At 42.5% G+C, this 16,056-nt stretch overlaps 2 protein-coding genes across 2 annotated transcripts in view; one reads left to right on the forward strand and one right to left on the reverse strand.

The window, feature by feature from the left end:
• Positions 1 to 899, reverse strand: part of LOC5570121 (glycosaminoglycan xylosylkinase homolog) — a 23,682-nt gene extending 22,783 nt beyond the window's left edge. Inside the window, exon 1 of the mRNA XM_001653052.2 lies at positions 213 to 899. Within this exon, the coding sequence (XP_001653102.2) occupies positions 213 to 899 (687 nt within the window). The remainder of the gene's footprint in view (positions 1 to 212) is intronic.
• On the forward strand, positions 858 to 14,938 carry LOC5570119 (nitric oxide-associated protein 1). The gene is made up of 2 exons (XM_021837430.1): positions 858 to 1,737; positions 13,478 to 14,938. Exons 1-2 carry the CDS (start codon positions 958 to 960, stop codon positions 14,765 to 14,767), a joined length of 2,070 nt encoding a protein of 689 aa, XP_021693122.1. The 5' UTR covers positions 858 to 957; the 3' UTR covers positions 14,768 to 14,938.
• Positions 14,939 to 16,056: the final 1,118 nt, after the last annotated feature.

The raw sequence follows: 16,056 nt of genomic DNA on the forward strand, positions 1-16,056 counted from the left end.
GGTGCCCTGCGGGGCCTTTCTAAGGTGGATGGCCTTACTGGTTATGTCGATGTCACAATGCAGCTTTAAAAGGATACACTTTCTCCGTTGCATTAACATTGCCTGTGCCCTCAGCAGCTCATTCAGATGTTCATCGAAGTACTGTTTCCACCTTTCAATCATCCCCAAAGAACGTCACTAAAATTCAAAAATTATTAAATTTTAAAACTTACCGAGGCAGCCGTCTTCCAAACGGTTGATATGTTGTAGGCCTTGGCGGCAAACGACCGCAGCAATCCCCGCTTCACCGGATAGTACCGCGGATTACGATTCCTGTACACTGCTTTCAGCTTCCCGACCCGAGACTGAACCGCTCCCAGAATGCCATCCGCTCGGGTCGCTTTCAATCCTTCTACTTGTTGCTGCACCGATGACGTCCCGCTATCGCCTGCGACTTGCTGACTCCTACGGGGAACCACTTCCGGTGCCACTGGCCGCCCATAATCCACTTCCGTCAGCCAGTGGACGAAATAGAAGTTCGTCACGAAGATGATGGCCAGCAGCAGAAAAAGCAACCCGATTACCACCAGAAACAGCTGCCGACGGTGTTTGGTCATCATCGCAGACGGCAACAGCTGAGTGACGACCGGGACGACGATGGACACTTCCTCATCTAGCCGATCGGACGGTTCGAATTTAGCGCGCACGGAAATCCGATGATCCGCGAAGCGCGGCTCGAATCGCGATTTTGGTGTGACACAGAAGCGCGAAATGAAAACAAACAGCACGCAAGCACGGAGGGAAATTTGCTTCAGTGATAAGAGTTCCAAGTACGCAGCCGGATGCGATGTTTTCAATCCACGTGCGTTTGTTGCGAAGCACGGAATCACAACACAAAGCGCGATAAAAACAGTGGACATTTTTGTAGTTCGCCGGCATTTTCTTTTTAATCATTGTTCTGTTACTTAAGTGCGTAAAATGTTGCGAAATTCAGTGAAAAGTTTACAATATTCCGTAAACCACGTAAGGAAATGCCTCCACCGTTCGGTGGTGCAAATTCGGCTCTGTTCCTCCTCGAGCGGGAAGCCCTCCGACTCCTCGGAGGAGCTGTTCGACCGGGTCAAGGACAAAATACGGTACAGTTCCTACGTGGAGGATAATACTCTGAAGCTGGGCTACAGGCGCAACAAAATTATGGAGTCGCGTCTGGAGAAGGCCCGGCGGGATCACGCTACGCATCAGGTCCGGGCTCGGCCCTTTCCGATAGCACTGGAGCAATTGTACGGGGAACGGCTGCAGGATCCTTCTCCGGTGGATGCCGAGGAATCCGAAGAGGTGGTCGACTACTTTCCCTACCAGAAGCTGGTGCGGAAGGTCGAGAGAGCCCCTAGGGAAGAACTGCCAGAGGATACGACACCCACAACCGGCGATTGGATGTCCGATTACGAGTACTACGAGGAGGACGAAGACGACGACCGGAAGTCGTTCTACGGGACGCCGGATCCGAAGGAACCGGTGTCCAACATTCCGTGCGGGGGTTGTGGTGCACTGTTGCAGTGCGCAGAACCCAGCATTCCAGGCTACTTACCTAGTCAGCTGTTTAAAGGAAGGTCGAAGCAGCAGCTGCAGACCAGCATCTGCCAGAGATGCCACTTTCTGAAGAACTACAATACGGCAATTAATGTGACCGTTTCGCCTGATGATTACGTCGAGATGATATCGTCGATAAGGGATAAGAAGGCGCTGGTGCTGCTGCTGGTGAGTTTTTATAAGATTTAAGCAACATTCTAACAGGGCTGGTAGCAGGACTCTTTTTAGAGATTTGGTCACTTTCCTCATGCAAGTCTCTAAAAAATCTATACGTATTGAAAGGTCTCTGAAGTCACTTAGGTACTGCTACTTACAAAGAATTAGAATATAAATTCAGCATTCTTTTGAAATTTCAACTAAACTTTTTTATTTATTATTCATAAATAAGGGGCCTATTTTATAAATCGAGCATATTCATGTGACTCGTCTGTATTCATTGTCGATCAAAGCAAGCATGCATATTTCAGATGTCACCCGTCGACTCCCATAGTAATCCAGTCACATAGAGTGACAACAGTCGAAAAACTCGAGTGACAGAGCTGAGTCGCGAATTTTTCGGTCGACAGTGACTCCAGTCGAGTCATTTTGATCGACTCGACTTATAAAATAGACCCCTAAATTTACAATTTACATTTAATTTACAAATTGCTTGAGGGATTGACAGATTTGTTCAGAATGGGATTTCTATAAAAATTCCTTCATGGACAGTTCCGGAAATTCGACATGAAATTCCTCCTGTGATTTCTCAAGGGATGCTTAAAACAATTACGAGTGAAACGAGGTGGTAAATTTCTAACTATTTATTGAAATAAGTCTATCTTGATTGAAGGCTCGTAACTGAATGATCTTCATTTCTGCTTTTCGCTGCCGTCTTGGTTACGCACCCAAAGCATGGCATACTTGGTTGCACAACTAGTGGCGGTAACATCCTGAATATGCTTATAGGACCTTTCGTAGCCGAGTGGCTAGAGTCCGTGGCTACAAAGCAAATCCATGCTGTAGGTGTCTGGGTTCGAATCCCGGTCGGTCTAGGATCTTTTCGTAATGGAAATTTCCTTGACTTCCCTGAGCATAAAGTATCATTGTACCCACCACACGATATACGAATGCGAAATGGTAACTTTGGCAAAGACAGCTCTCAGTTAACAACTGTTTAAGGGCTCGATGAACACTAAGCTGAGAAGCCGGCTTTGTCCCAGTGAGGACGTTATACCAAGGAGAAGAAGAAGAAGAAGATGCTTCAGGAAATCTTTCAGCAGTCCAGTGCTGATACCTCCAGTATGTTGTCTTAGGATTCCCTTTAAAAATATTTGCAGTAAAATCCACTTCAACACCTGTTACTTTAGGATCTTACACAGATTCTTATACAAATTCGTCCAGGAAAATCTACAAAGATATATCCTAAAGGCTGAGAGAATTTCGCGAGGATTTCTTAACCCTCTCTTTCCCATGCTAGTTCCAGAACTCCATTGATTTATTACGAATGCGAGTCAAATCGATTCAGATGAGTACTATGCAATACATTGTTATCATAATAAGATTATATGTCCAATTCTTCAATATAATAATCAACTTATTATTTCAATCGTGACACTTCTACTAAACAATCAAACCATGTACTATTGACAAAAAAGTGAAGAAATAGTCGATCAAAGTCTTTGAAAAAAGAGAGTTGATCCGATTTTTGGTAATTCTTTCACGTATTTCAATTTCTGGATGCATTCTAACAACAGTGTGTGTCAACGTAGTAAACGTTGTATTTATTGTTGAGTCTATAAATCATTCGTTGCTAGACTGTTTACTTGTTCAGTTATGGGCCCAGTATAGCTGTTTGCAACTGGTGTAAACTGCAATCAGCCAACCAATCAGGCGAAAAGTGAAATTTTTTTCGCAACAAGCCATCAGGCAATTCTGAAGCATGTCCGTGAGAAGAACGAGAAACGGATTACTTCCAATTCCAGATGGTGTTCCGGTTGGGAATGGAGAACGAACAAGTGATCCAGCTCAAGTCTTCGGCTCCGGCGGTCAAAGGGAAAAAGCAAAAGCGTGTGATTTGCGGACTCCGTCCAGTAGCGCTTCCCATCATTCCCTGAGAAAGCTGAAAAATCGAGAGGACTACGCAGCATGAGCGTTCGGAATGCGGAAGGTAATGATCAAGGAGGGAACTTGGCGAGCCGTCAAACCAGGTCCGTCCCACTCGGGCTCAGATTGGGTACCACTTCTAGTACTGCATTTGGTCCCTCGGTAGTGCAAAAGGTACCCAAGTTTGACAGATCGCAGTACACTTTTCACGGCATTCTAGATTACTTTATGAGCCATAAAATTTTAGGCAACTGCAAGGGAGCGTCTGTACTCCACGTTAGGAGCGGCTCACAACAGCGTCTGTTCCCCATGTCAGGGGTGGCTGATCATCGTCCAAGTGCCAGAGAAGGACTCTAAGCTAAACTGCGCACTATGGCCCTCCGAACATTTAGGGGGAATGGTCCTCCGGAAATCTAGGGGGTTGGTGTCAGGCCCTGCAAGCCAGCCGTAAAAAAAACAAGCAACGAATAATCAACGAGAGAATACGAACCGGGACAATCGGCGAAGACCACAGCGACGTAAAAGGACTAGCGATTGGAAGCTCGGTACGTGGAACTGTAAATCTCTCAACTTCATCGGGAGCACACGCATACTCGCCGATGTACTGAAGACCCGCGGTTTCGACATCGTAGCGCTGCAGGAGGTGTGCTGGACAGGAGCATTGGTGCGAACGTTTAGAGGTAATCATACCATCTACCAGAGCTGCGGCAACACACGCGAGCTGGGAACAGCTTTCATAGTGATGGGTGATATGCAAAGGCGCGTGATCGGGTGGTGGCCGATCAATGAACGAATGTGCAAGTTAAGAATCAAAGGCCGATTCTTTAACTTCAGCATAATCAACGTGCATAGCCCACACTCCGGAAGCACTGATGATGACAAGGACGCATTTTACGCGCAGCTCGAACGCGAGTACGACCGCTGCCCAAGCCACGACGTCAAGATCATCATAGGAGACTTAAACGCTCAGGTTGGCCAGGAGGAGGAGTTCAGACCGACGATTGGAAAGTTCAGCGCCCACCGGCTGACGAACGAGAACGGCCTACGACTGATAGATTTTGCCGCCTCCAAGAACATGGCCATTCGTAGCACCTATTTCCAGCACAGCCTCCCGTATCGGTACACCTGGAGATCACCTCAGCAGACAGAATCGCAAATCGACCACGTTTTGATCGATGGACGGCACTTCTCCGACATAACCGACGTCAGAACCTATCGTGGCGCCAACATTGACTCCGACCACTACCTGGTGATGGTGAAACTGCGCCCAAAACTATCCGTCATCAACAATGTACGGTACCGACGCCCGCCCCGGTACAATCTCGAGCGGCTGAAACAACCGGATGTCGCCAATGCGTACGCGCAGCATCTTGAGGCAGCGTTGCCGGATGAGGGCGAGCTCGATAGGGCCCCTCTTGAGGACTGCTGGAGGACAGTCAAAGCAGCCATTAACGACGCTGCCGAAAGCGTTGTCGGATATGTGGAACGGAGCTCAAGAAACGATTGGTTCGACGAGGAGTGCCAGGAGGTTTTAGAGGAGAAGAATGCAGCGCGGGCGTGTGGCGGCGAAGGATGAACCACGAGCTCGCTCAACTCTACGGCGAACCCAGTATCGTGAAGGTAGCTAAAGCTGGAAGGATACGCTGGGCAGGGCATGTTGCAAGAATGCCGGACAACAACCCTGTAAAGATGGTGTTCGCCACGAATCCGGTCGGAACAAGAAGGCGTGGGGCGCAGCGAGCTAGGTGGATTGACCAGGTACACCAGGACCTGGAGAGCGTGGGTCACAGTCGAGGATGGAGAGAAGCGGCCATGAACCGAGGAAATTGGCGAAATATTGTTGGCGAGGCTTTATCAAGATAATTGATGTAAAGCCAAGTAAGTAAGTAAGGGACATGAAGGTCTTTAATTTGTCTTTGGTCAAACCACCGGACGATGTGCAGATTAACGAGGACTTTTTGTATAATGCTTTGGCGGCAATTTGCCTCAGTATCGAGAAGTATAATTACAGCTTTGTGCAGAACGCATGAACGGCCATACACGCTTGGCACAGTCTCCGAACGGCCTTCCAGGGCAGTGGAAAGTATCGCAGGATTAATCTCCTGTGGAAGCTGTTGAGACTGGAACTCGAAGCTACATGAGATTGGCTTCCTGCTTAACGACGAACGCATGTCGTAGATCCTCATGATGAGGCTGCCTACGAGATACGAGCCTATAATCATGGGAATGGACGTATCAGGTATCATGTGGACGGCAGATTGGGTGAAATCAAAAATTCTCCAAGCGAGCAAGAAGAATGAATTGGCCATGTAGCTCGGAGTAGATCGAAGTAATCAATCTTTTTGAGTTTAATCTAGTTACCGATCAACACATCTCCCCCTAGTTATCCAATTGTTTAGACAGACTAACAAGTCAAAATTATGTTTATTCTCAATCAACCCTTCGTCCTGTAAAGACCTAAATATAAGAAGTTCCTCGTTTGACCACTGCCTCTCAATCACTACTTAAAGAGGTTAAGGACCCTATGCGCAGAGAATTTGTACACGGGATTCCGCAGTTCACCAGTGCTGGATTCGAGAACTGGAAATTTTAAGTTGAGAAGTTACTGAAGTCGGTCGAATTACTGGACGCGGTCAATAAGGATGTGCTAAGCGTCGAAGCCGAGCTTCCGAAATTTCAAGAAATGGACGTGAAAGGCTGTGAACCTGATAATTTCATCTATCCACGACGACTTGTTGGATGTTATCCGGGAGAAGAAAACAGCGAAGGACATCTGGACCACTTTGGAGGGAATCTACACCAAGAAATCGGTTTCCTCGCAGACGCTGATACGCAAGCAACTTGCAAAGATCAAGATGGCAGAAGATGAATCGATCAAGGACTAAGATTTTTGACGAGCTGATCCAGAAACTCAAATCGACAGGAGCGAAACTTCAAGAAAGTGATGTGATGTCGCAGCTATTCGTTACCCTTCCGGAGAGCTACGACCCTTTGGTTACAGCGTTGGAAACTTGGGAGAGGAAAACCTGACCCTGGATGTCGTCATAGAAAGATTGTTAGTGGAAGAAATGAAATCCGATCGAATAACCGAGGCAGAGATGCATTTTGAACTGAACGCGAGCCAAAAGTGAACGGAGCCCGAGCCAAATTTGCACGAGAACGCAGTAGACAATGAACCAGCCGCTGCTCAAGAACGGCCCGTTCAGTTCCCAATTACGATCGGAGCTCTTACGTGAGAATTGAATGAATTCATCGTCTTAAATTTTCATGAACATAACAATCATGCTGCTCTTGCTGTTTTAAATATCTAAACATAACTTTGACATTGATTTTTGTCATGTATCAGTCAATATCAATTGGGTTCATTTTTCGGCTCGCACGGGTTCATATTTTTGAACTGCTCAATGTTCAAGCCTACTTGATCGCTGCGTTCAAAAAATTGAACTGGAACGCGAACTGAACGCGTTCAAATGCATCACTGAACCGAGGTATATCAGAAGGAGTTGTTTGTGTTCGTTGGAAATCAGCAGACGGCATGGTATGAAGAACGAAGCGATGAATTCCTGGGACGATGTCATCGATGTAAAAAAAGAGCCATAAAGCGAAGAACTGCAGAAGCGAACTACCAGCGGAAGCGAATGTGGCGGCCAATAGAAAAGCTTTAAGAGCTTTAAGTCGACGGATAGCAGTAGCCAAAGAACAGTTACCTTCAAGCTAGACTTCGGTGCTAGTTATCACCTAGTGAATCGGCAGGAATATTTTGTTTCCTTTGAGAAATAGAAGCAACCTGCTGTTCTTTCTGTGGCGAAGGACAATCAACCGTTAATTGCATGGCATAGAGGACGAATTGAGGGAACCAGCAGCCGGGGAGTCACGTGTACAATCGACAACGTACTGTACTGTAACGCTAGTTCTTGGAACCGGTAGATAGACCATTCAATGAAAGATCAATCGCCGATGGATATGGTTCCTGATGACAGAATGAATCTAGTTGATGCTGGAAACTTGCGCAAGAGGGGGAAATTTTCGAAGAAGACCATGGAAGTTCCGACGGTGTAGCGACGAATGAAAATCAACGTCAATCAACTGATGATTCTGCTCAAGACGTTCCAGTTGCGTTTTACTTGCATCGAGATCGAGAGCAGTGCATCGAACCGAAGCACGAGTTTCCCTTGGACAGGTCTGCGAAACGCTTGGAAGTAACGTGCCCTCATCCGGATGTGGTTTTGGTGTTCCCTGGAAATAATGCTCAAGATGACGCATCAACACGCCTGAAAGTTATGAAAGGGTTATCCGACAATTCGAGCAAACAGGTATAATCACGTTAAAAGACCACCGAATGACAAGAAGCCAAATTGGATACGTCGAACCGGAAATGGTTTTGGTATCCCAGCTTATAAACCCAATTAAAGAGATCGTCGTCAACAATGTTCGTTTCTGTAGAGTAGAGTACATTTTTTTAGGATAGACTGGTTAAGAGGGGGTGTTGAAGATCGAAGTAATCATCCTTTTTGAGTTTAATCTAGTTACCGATCAACATGTACCGATCAGCTGTAGACCATACATCCGAGATATCGGGTGTGGCCATTGGAAACGTTGAGATTGACGATGATGTCGATAGTGAGTGCTGTAGCCTACAGTCAGTGACCTAAGTTAGTAATCAAATGCTGTTTTTCAATACAAAATGCCCAAGTTTAGGGTGCTATATTTCAGCTTCTGATAGTCCGAATTGGGTCCTAAATTTTTTAATGAAATCTTGTTTTTATTCAATAACACGAAAGAGCACCTTACTGCAACTACTTTAGCAATTTTTCCCGCACAAATAAAGGCTATATCATGTTTAAACATTAATTTAAAAATTGGGTTCATAAATGAACCTTGACACTTGAGATCATGTTTGACGTTCGCTTACTCGACAAAAACACCACATGGGTTCTAGTTTTAACACTGGGGTTGTTCCTATCTGACATTTCGGAAGGGACACGGAAAACAAAATTCACCCAAAATTTGAGTTTAAGCCAAGGGGTGTGATAAAATCTAAAAAAAAACATAAAAAAAATGTTTTTCGGACTTAAACCAACGGAAAACATTGGAAAATCGAGTAAACATGTGTTTTTGGCCTAAACTTAAGCGTTTGGCACTAAAATCGGAACAGGGCTTTAGGACCCTATTGGCTGAAATTTGGATGACGAACTACGAATAACTTGAAATTTTGCCTGTAAGGGAATTATTACATTGCAGTCATTTTAAATAGTGTCAGAGGGTTGTTCAAAGACAAAAGTAAGTAACCAAGAGACTTTATAATATAATTCGAAAACGGTAAGTCGTGGAAAGTTGGTGTGTTCTGCAAATTTGTGTGACTTCTGAAATTGAACCACTTTGTGGATCAGACCAACCACCCACAACTTACCGTTTTCGAATTATGCCTATTTGACCAGTAATTTCTTCAATGATGACTTTTCGAATTATGGCCTATTTGACCAGGAATTTCTTCAATGATGACTTTACGATTTTCTCTAGAAAAACCTTCTGAACCCTGATCTGGAACAAGTCTAAAAAAATAAAAACATTGTGGAAATTCCCTGAAGATTCTTTTGAAATTCCGGGATAAATTCTTTGAGGTGCTCTTCTTCGGGAAGTTTAGGGAGGAATATATTAAGAGCTGCTCAAGGAATTTGTACACAATGCAGGTCCTTTGAGAAATTTCTGATTGTAATCCTAAAGAAATCCTAAAGGATAATTCAGAGAGGATTGAGGACAGGTGCTGCTGATAGTAGCTGGTACAGAGTGGTAGCAGATCTCGTTTTAAAACTGGGTCACTCTTTGAATTAAAGTATCTGAAAAGTCTCTATTTTTAATGAAAGCCAATGATCTCTTGAGGCTCTTTTTTACCAAAAAGGGTCATCATTCTCGCAGAGGCTCCAGAAAATCTCAGATTTTTTTTCTCAGAATCATCAAGTAAAAAGCTTCGGGAATACTTCGAGTGCATATTTCTTCTGGAAATTTCTTCCGTTTCGATATTAATCCTTGTTTTTTTTTTTTTTTGGTTTTGAAGATATGCCAATGTTCCTTGGGGGACCAACATTTTCCATATAAAATGTCTTTGGCGGCTATTTTGTTTTTGGTCAAATTATCAAAAAAAAAAAAATGTGTGCTATAAAATGCCAGGTAATAAGGAGCTACTCTGAAAAATTGGTACAAATCGGTTAAGTATTCTTTATTTGGTCAGCGTGGTACCAGAAACGTACACAGATTTTCAAACTAGAAGAGCTTTATGAGAACTTGTGAAAAAATATCGAGAAACAAAAAAGGTTATCGTGATCTGAATATGTATTGTTTTTGTAGTAAAAAATGATGCTGCTATTAAAAGGTTAGAGACATGTTCATTTTTTAAATGGTAGTCTTTAAAAGTCTCTATTTTTAATGGAATGTCACCAAAATCTCGTATTAACTAAAATTATTGTTAAAGTTTCTGTTTTTCTTTTTTGGTTGTCCTTGATCAGTTATGCCAAACTACTTTATATATTTTATATGGATTTATTTAAAAGATTCATCAAAAATCCAATCAGACACTTCTCAAAGGGTATTCCTAAGAATTTGAAGGTTACTTGTAACATTACGCCAGGTATTACTCTAGCCATTTTGCCAAGATTTTCTCCAGGAATTTCATCAGAAATAAATTTAGGGGACGGGCCTGGTGTAGTGGTTAGTACTCACGACAAGGATGATCGAGTCCCGTTTCGAGATAGTTACTCTAACGAAAAAGATGACATCTTCCTTCGGAAGGGAAGTAAAGCCGTTGGTCCCGAGATGAACTAGCCTAGGGCTAAAAATCTCGTTAATAAAGATAGAAAAAAAAATGAGGCAGCTGCCCGAAATTATTACAGATTTCTTTGGAAATTCTTTCACTGAATCTTTCACGGATAGATTGTAGTTTAGAGACACTTAAAAAAATCAATCAAAAATATGTTTAAAGATGTCTCCAGAAGAAACTCAAGATTACTTAAATTTTTCAAGAAATGTTTCCAAGTAAAGTATCTCCAAGAATGTATTCAATGATTCTTCAATGGAATTCGCCATTGTCTAACTGAAATGTAAGAACGTCTCTAAATATTCGCGAATTTATGAAGACATTTAATTCTAAGGTCTTCAATGTATTTCACCAAGAATTCAACTAGCGATTTTTTCGTATTTTTTTAGGAGTTGCTTCAAGATTTCCATTCTGGACTTCTTCTAGAATTAAACCATTAATTTATCCTATGATGTTTTCAGAAACCACTCCAAAACTATTCTTAGAGAAATATCTGATCGAAATCTTGAATGTTCTAAACGAGTGTCTTGGAGAAGTCCTTGCGAAAATAACGTTAGAACCCTTGAATAAATTTCTGGATGACTTAGGACTTTCTTGGGAAATTTCTAGAAAAATCTTTAGATTAATCTCCTTTGGAGTCGCTAAGGTAACTTATGTGCTTATTCTTAGAAAGATTAATTCCTGGAGAAAATAATGAAAAAGTACACATCAATAATTATTGACGTAATGTCATGAGTAATTCCCAAAAAAAAAAAGTTTCTGAAAAACATTCTTAGGTAAAATGCCTGGTAAGAGTCTCTGAGGACTGAAAATCTTATCTCGTGGCTCCTTCTTGTTAGCTTTTTTGTGTTATTGGTTCCTATGTATCCCTTTTTGGCATCTTTTCGTTTCCTATTTGGACTGTTGTTATTTTCAAGCGCTAAGTGTTAAAGTTCCTATTTTTAATTCACTCAGTCGCTACCAGCCCTGTTTCAAGAATTACATTAGTAGTTGTTCTAAAATACTTTCAGGAGCTCCTCCAGCCATCTTTCCAGAAAATTTTCTGGCAATTTTCTACAAATTCTCACAGGAATTCGTCCAGAAATTCCTACAAAGATTTTGAAGGAATCTTAATTGGTAAATTTACACCGTTATTTGCAAAACAGAAGATTTACAAAAATGAAGGCTGGAACTTTACAGACCCCTTGCCTGAAAAAGAGGTGAAACATGAATGAAGAAAACAGGAGCCAGGATAAAAAAGTTTTCATAAAGATAAGTTTTTCATAGTTTTGGCTTAATATTAAAAAAAAAATCCCTAGTTCTCTAGTGATTCTTTTATCGGGTTTAATAAGATTGCCGCCAAGATTTCCATTGGGAACATCTTCTAGAACTCAAGCTATAATTTCTCCCGAGATGCATCCACTTATTTGAATTTCTCCAAAAATTTCGGGATCCAAGGAAACCTTAAGAAATTACTCCATGAAGTCTTCCAGAAATCCATTGAGAAGTTTCTCAAAGAATTTCCTCAGGAGTTTTTCTTTTCCTAAGAATTTATTCATGGAACTCTCACGGAATTTTAAGTAACTTGAAAAATTCCTTTCTAATCTCTAATGAAACTTCTATAGCAATTCCTGATGATTTCTTGTGAGGGTTTTCGGATTTTTTTAGAAGTAGTGCTGAGAAATTATTGAAAAATAACCAATCTAGGCTGGTCTGACCTAAAAATAGCAAAATCTAGACTGAGTGTCCTAAAAACAGCAACTTTAGAAGCTTTATGTCTGAAATAAGGTTCCAAACAAGAACTGTTGAATACAAGTTTTTATGAGGATTTTTGGAGAAACCATTTCTCTAAGGATATTTCTAAGAATGTTGTTTCCAACGTCAGTATTACTTGTAGCATTAAGGGCCGATTTCTTCACCTTCGCTTAAGCTGCAAACCAATTTAACCCATATGGTTAAACTAGCTTTAAGGCCTAAACGGTGGTGAAGAAACCGCTTATAAGAAAAGTAAAACTGACCGTATTAATGTATGCATTTCTGTCGGTGATTTGATCGCAAACTGATTCTGATATTTGTTTAAATTTCCCATCAAGTCACTCTGAATATTGCTTCAAAAGATCCTTTAGTGATTCTTTTAAGGATATCCTAAGGAGTTCCTCTGAGAATTTTGTTCACTGTACCCTCAAGAATTTAATCCCAGAAGAAATCGATGGAAGAATCACTCATGTAGTATTTGGGATTTTCTCAAGATTAATCTTTGGGGTATTCCTGATGAAATTCTTGGTAGAGTCCCTGGAATAATTTCTGGGGTTATTTCTACACAATTCAGATTACGTTCTTGAATTAAATTCATGCAGTACTTATTTAGAAAGGCTGTTTAGGAAATATTTTAGAAAAATATTTTCGGAGGAAAAAAGCTGAGCAAATTAGTTACAGATGATTTTTTTGGAAAAAATCTTAAAAAAATGGATATCATAATACGAGTAGTGAAGATTGTCGTAATTCTCAAATATACCTGCCGGTATATCTACAAAATATAAGATTTCTAACCAAGAAAACTTTTATCTACTGATTCCTATTTGAATTGTTTTTCTTCTTCTTGTATTCTCTCTTTTGGGGATAGGACATTTCGCATAAGGACGTTTGGCATAAGAAACATTTGATGTAATGAGAATCATATGTCTTCCCCAAATTCTACCTGGTCTTGTATGAAGCTGCTTTATGCAAAACGTCCAGTGGCGATTCCCTAACCTCAAATCTACCTGTTCCACGATTACAAATTCTTGACTTACAGTAACAAATTTGCATTTAATAAGTAGAGCTTTGTTAGAAAGGAAGATTCCTACCATTAACTGTGCGCTTTATAATCAAAATTTGCCGAATTAGCCATTTTTAGATTCGTAGAACAGGTAAAAAGTGAGGTTACGAGTCGCCTCTGAAAACGTCCATTATGGCATATGTCCTTATGCAAAATGGGCCACCAGTTCAGCGAAATTTCGCTACCAGCCATGCATTATAAGATATGATCCGTTCCAGGTTGACCTCCTGGATTTCCCATGCTCCATCTGGCCGGGCCTATCGGAAATTCTCGGACCCGATCGGTCCATTATCGTCGTGGGCAACAAAGTGGACCTCCTTCCACGGGACTGCCCCGGCTATCTGGACAACATCCGCAACAACCTCACCAAAACCTTCCTGGAAGCTGGTTTCACCAAGAACAACATCAAGCACGTGTCCCTCATCTCGGCCACCACCGGCTACGGAGTCGAACAGCTCATCACCAAGATCCATAACGTGTGGGGAACTCGCGGAGATGTCTACCTGGTCGGGTGCACCAACGTTGGCAAGAGTTCGCTCTTCAACGCCCTCCTCCGGTCGGATCTCTGCAAGGTCAAGGCATCGGATCTGGTCCAACGCGCTACGGCCTGTCCTTGGCCGGGGACCACCCTCAAGATGCTAAAGTTTCCCATCCTCAGACCCTCGGACCACCGGTTGTATCTTCGTTCAAAACGCCTCCAATCCGAACGAGCCATCCAGATTGAAGAAGAGAAACTTCGGAAGCACCAGGCCCGGAGTACCGGATCGCCTCAATTTGCTACCCTTATCGGACACATCGGCCAAACCTTCGCTCCGGAAAAGTCCCAAACCTCCGACCATTTCTCCGTTGCCCAGAGAGGAGGTGGCTCCACGCCCATTCTCACCCTGAACGAAAAAAGCGAGGACTTCATCAACAGCAAGTGGTGCTACGACACCCCCGGAGTGGTCCAACCGGAACAAATCACCAACCTCCTGACCACCGACGAACTCCTTCTGACCCTGCCGAAGCAAATGATCCGACCCAGGGCCTACCTCATGAAAACCGGTCTCACCCTGTTCCTGGCTGGCCTTGGCCGTCTGGATTACATCGAAGGCCCCGAATCAACCCGGGTCCTCCTCTACGCTTCACCGAATCTTCCCACCCTGATCTGCGACACTGCCCACGCCCACGAAATCTACCAGAACCTCCTGGGCACCGAGTACCTCCGAGTCCCGCGAGCCGACCCCGACCGACTAGCCAAGTGGCCCGCCCTGCAAGCCGGACCGGACATCCTCCTGTACGGCGAAGAAAAGCACATATCAGTGGCGGATGTGGTCCTCTCGTCGGCCGGCTGGATTGCCATCAACCTGCCGGCCGATTCGGAAGCGGTGTTCCGTGCCTGGACCCCGGAGCGCCGGGGAATCTACGTGCGTCAACCTGCGCTCCTGCCACACGGGATGGTGCTCAAGGGCAAGCGGATACGTGGGAGTTTGGCCTACCGGGAAGGGGATGCGTTTGCGAAGCAGTGAGGTGCGATGGTATGGTATGCATGAGTCACGTTATTAGCGCAAAGAATGCGGTTTAGGAACGAACGGAATTATGAGAGTTTATGTGATCCGAAATTCCTTTATTTTTGAAATTGTTACAATAATTTATAAATGAAATATGAGAATTTAGAATATATGTAGAAATAACACTAAGCTGCCTATCGTTGCTTTGTTCCCTGCTGAATATTACTTCCCCTTTTTTATTCGACATTCGCACTAAGTGACCAGTCCATTTAAATTTCCTGTTGTACCATTAACAAAGAAATATTCCTTCAAGAGTTCTTCTGAGAAAATATTTGAAGGTTTATTCTAAAGTTGAAAAAAACGTGGTTTCTATCAGTTATTCTTCCAGACATTTTCACATGAATTCATCATCGTGATTTCATTCACGGTTTTTCTCAAGATTTGCTTCAAATTTCCCTCCGGAATTATTCCGTAAAATCTATTGAGAGCCATTAAGGTACCGTGGGGCAAGTGGGTAATGGATTTCGCATAGTTGGAATTCTTCAAATTCTACAGAGCCTAAATTAAAACAAATGAGGTCGTGTATATTTTTGCTTGACTCCCACCAAATATAAGCAGTATGCTGAAATTGATTTTTATGTAAAATTGAAGAAAAAAGTACAGATTTTTTTATTAAATGTCTTTTTACTTTTCGCTTGCTCCACAGGTGGGGCCGTTTTGAAAAATAAATCCAAAAACTAACAGTTACATTCACGATTTCTACTACCTTTAACATTTGTTAAGGCGTCCCAATGAACAATAACATAAGTAACATGTGAACAAAGAAAACTTTTTTCTTGTTACTTGAATTTTCCTCTGTTCAGTTATGTTTGTTGAAATGATTCGACACCATTATAACTGCAACATTTCCAATGCTAGTTCTTACATTATAGGACAGCAATTGCATTTCTGCTCTGTAGAATTTTCACCGCTCGTTATTTGTTTTTGAGAAAGTCGGATATGACGTCGGATAACTCTTCGGGAGAAATCAAACGGAATCCTTCAATAACGTATTTAGAATCTTTTTTATGTGGACAGAACTATACCCCATTTTTAGGTTTTGAAGTAGCTTTACATACACATTCCACGAGATTTCCGTGTGTTCTCTAATATTGCAAGTTTTCAGTCAACGTCTTCCTTTTAATTGGCTGCCCGAAGTAGACATATTAATATTGTAATGTTTGGCAACATCTTTTAGAGAAGTTCCATGATTTCTAATAGCTTTTAACGCTTGAGTATAGTGTTTCTTGAATTATCAGCACGTTATG

The sequence above is a fragment of the Aedes aegypti genome, chromosome 1, assembly GCF_002204515.2.
Source record: "Aedes aegypti strain LVP_AGWG chromosome 1, AaegL5.0 Primary Assembly, whole genome shotgun sequence".
NCBI lineage: Eukaryota > Metazoa > Arthropoda > Insecta > Diptera > Culicidae > Aedes > Aedes aegypti.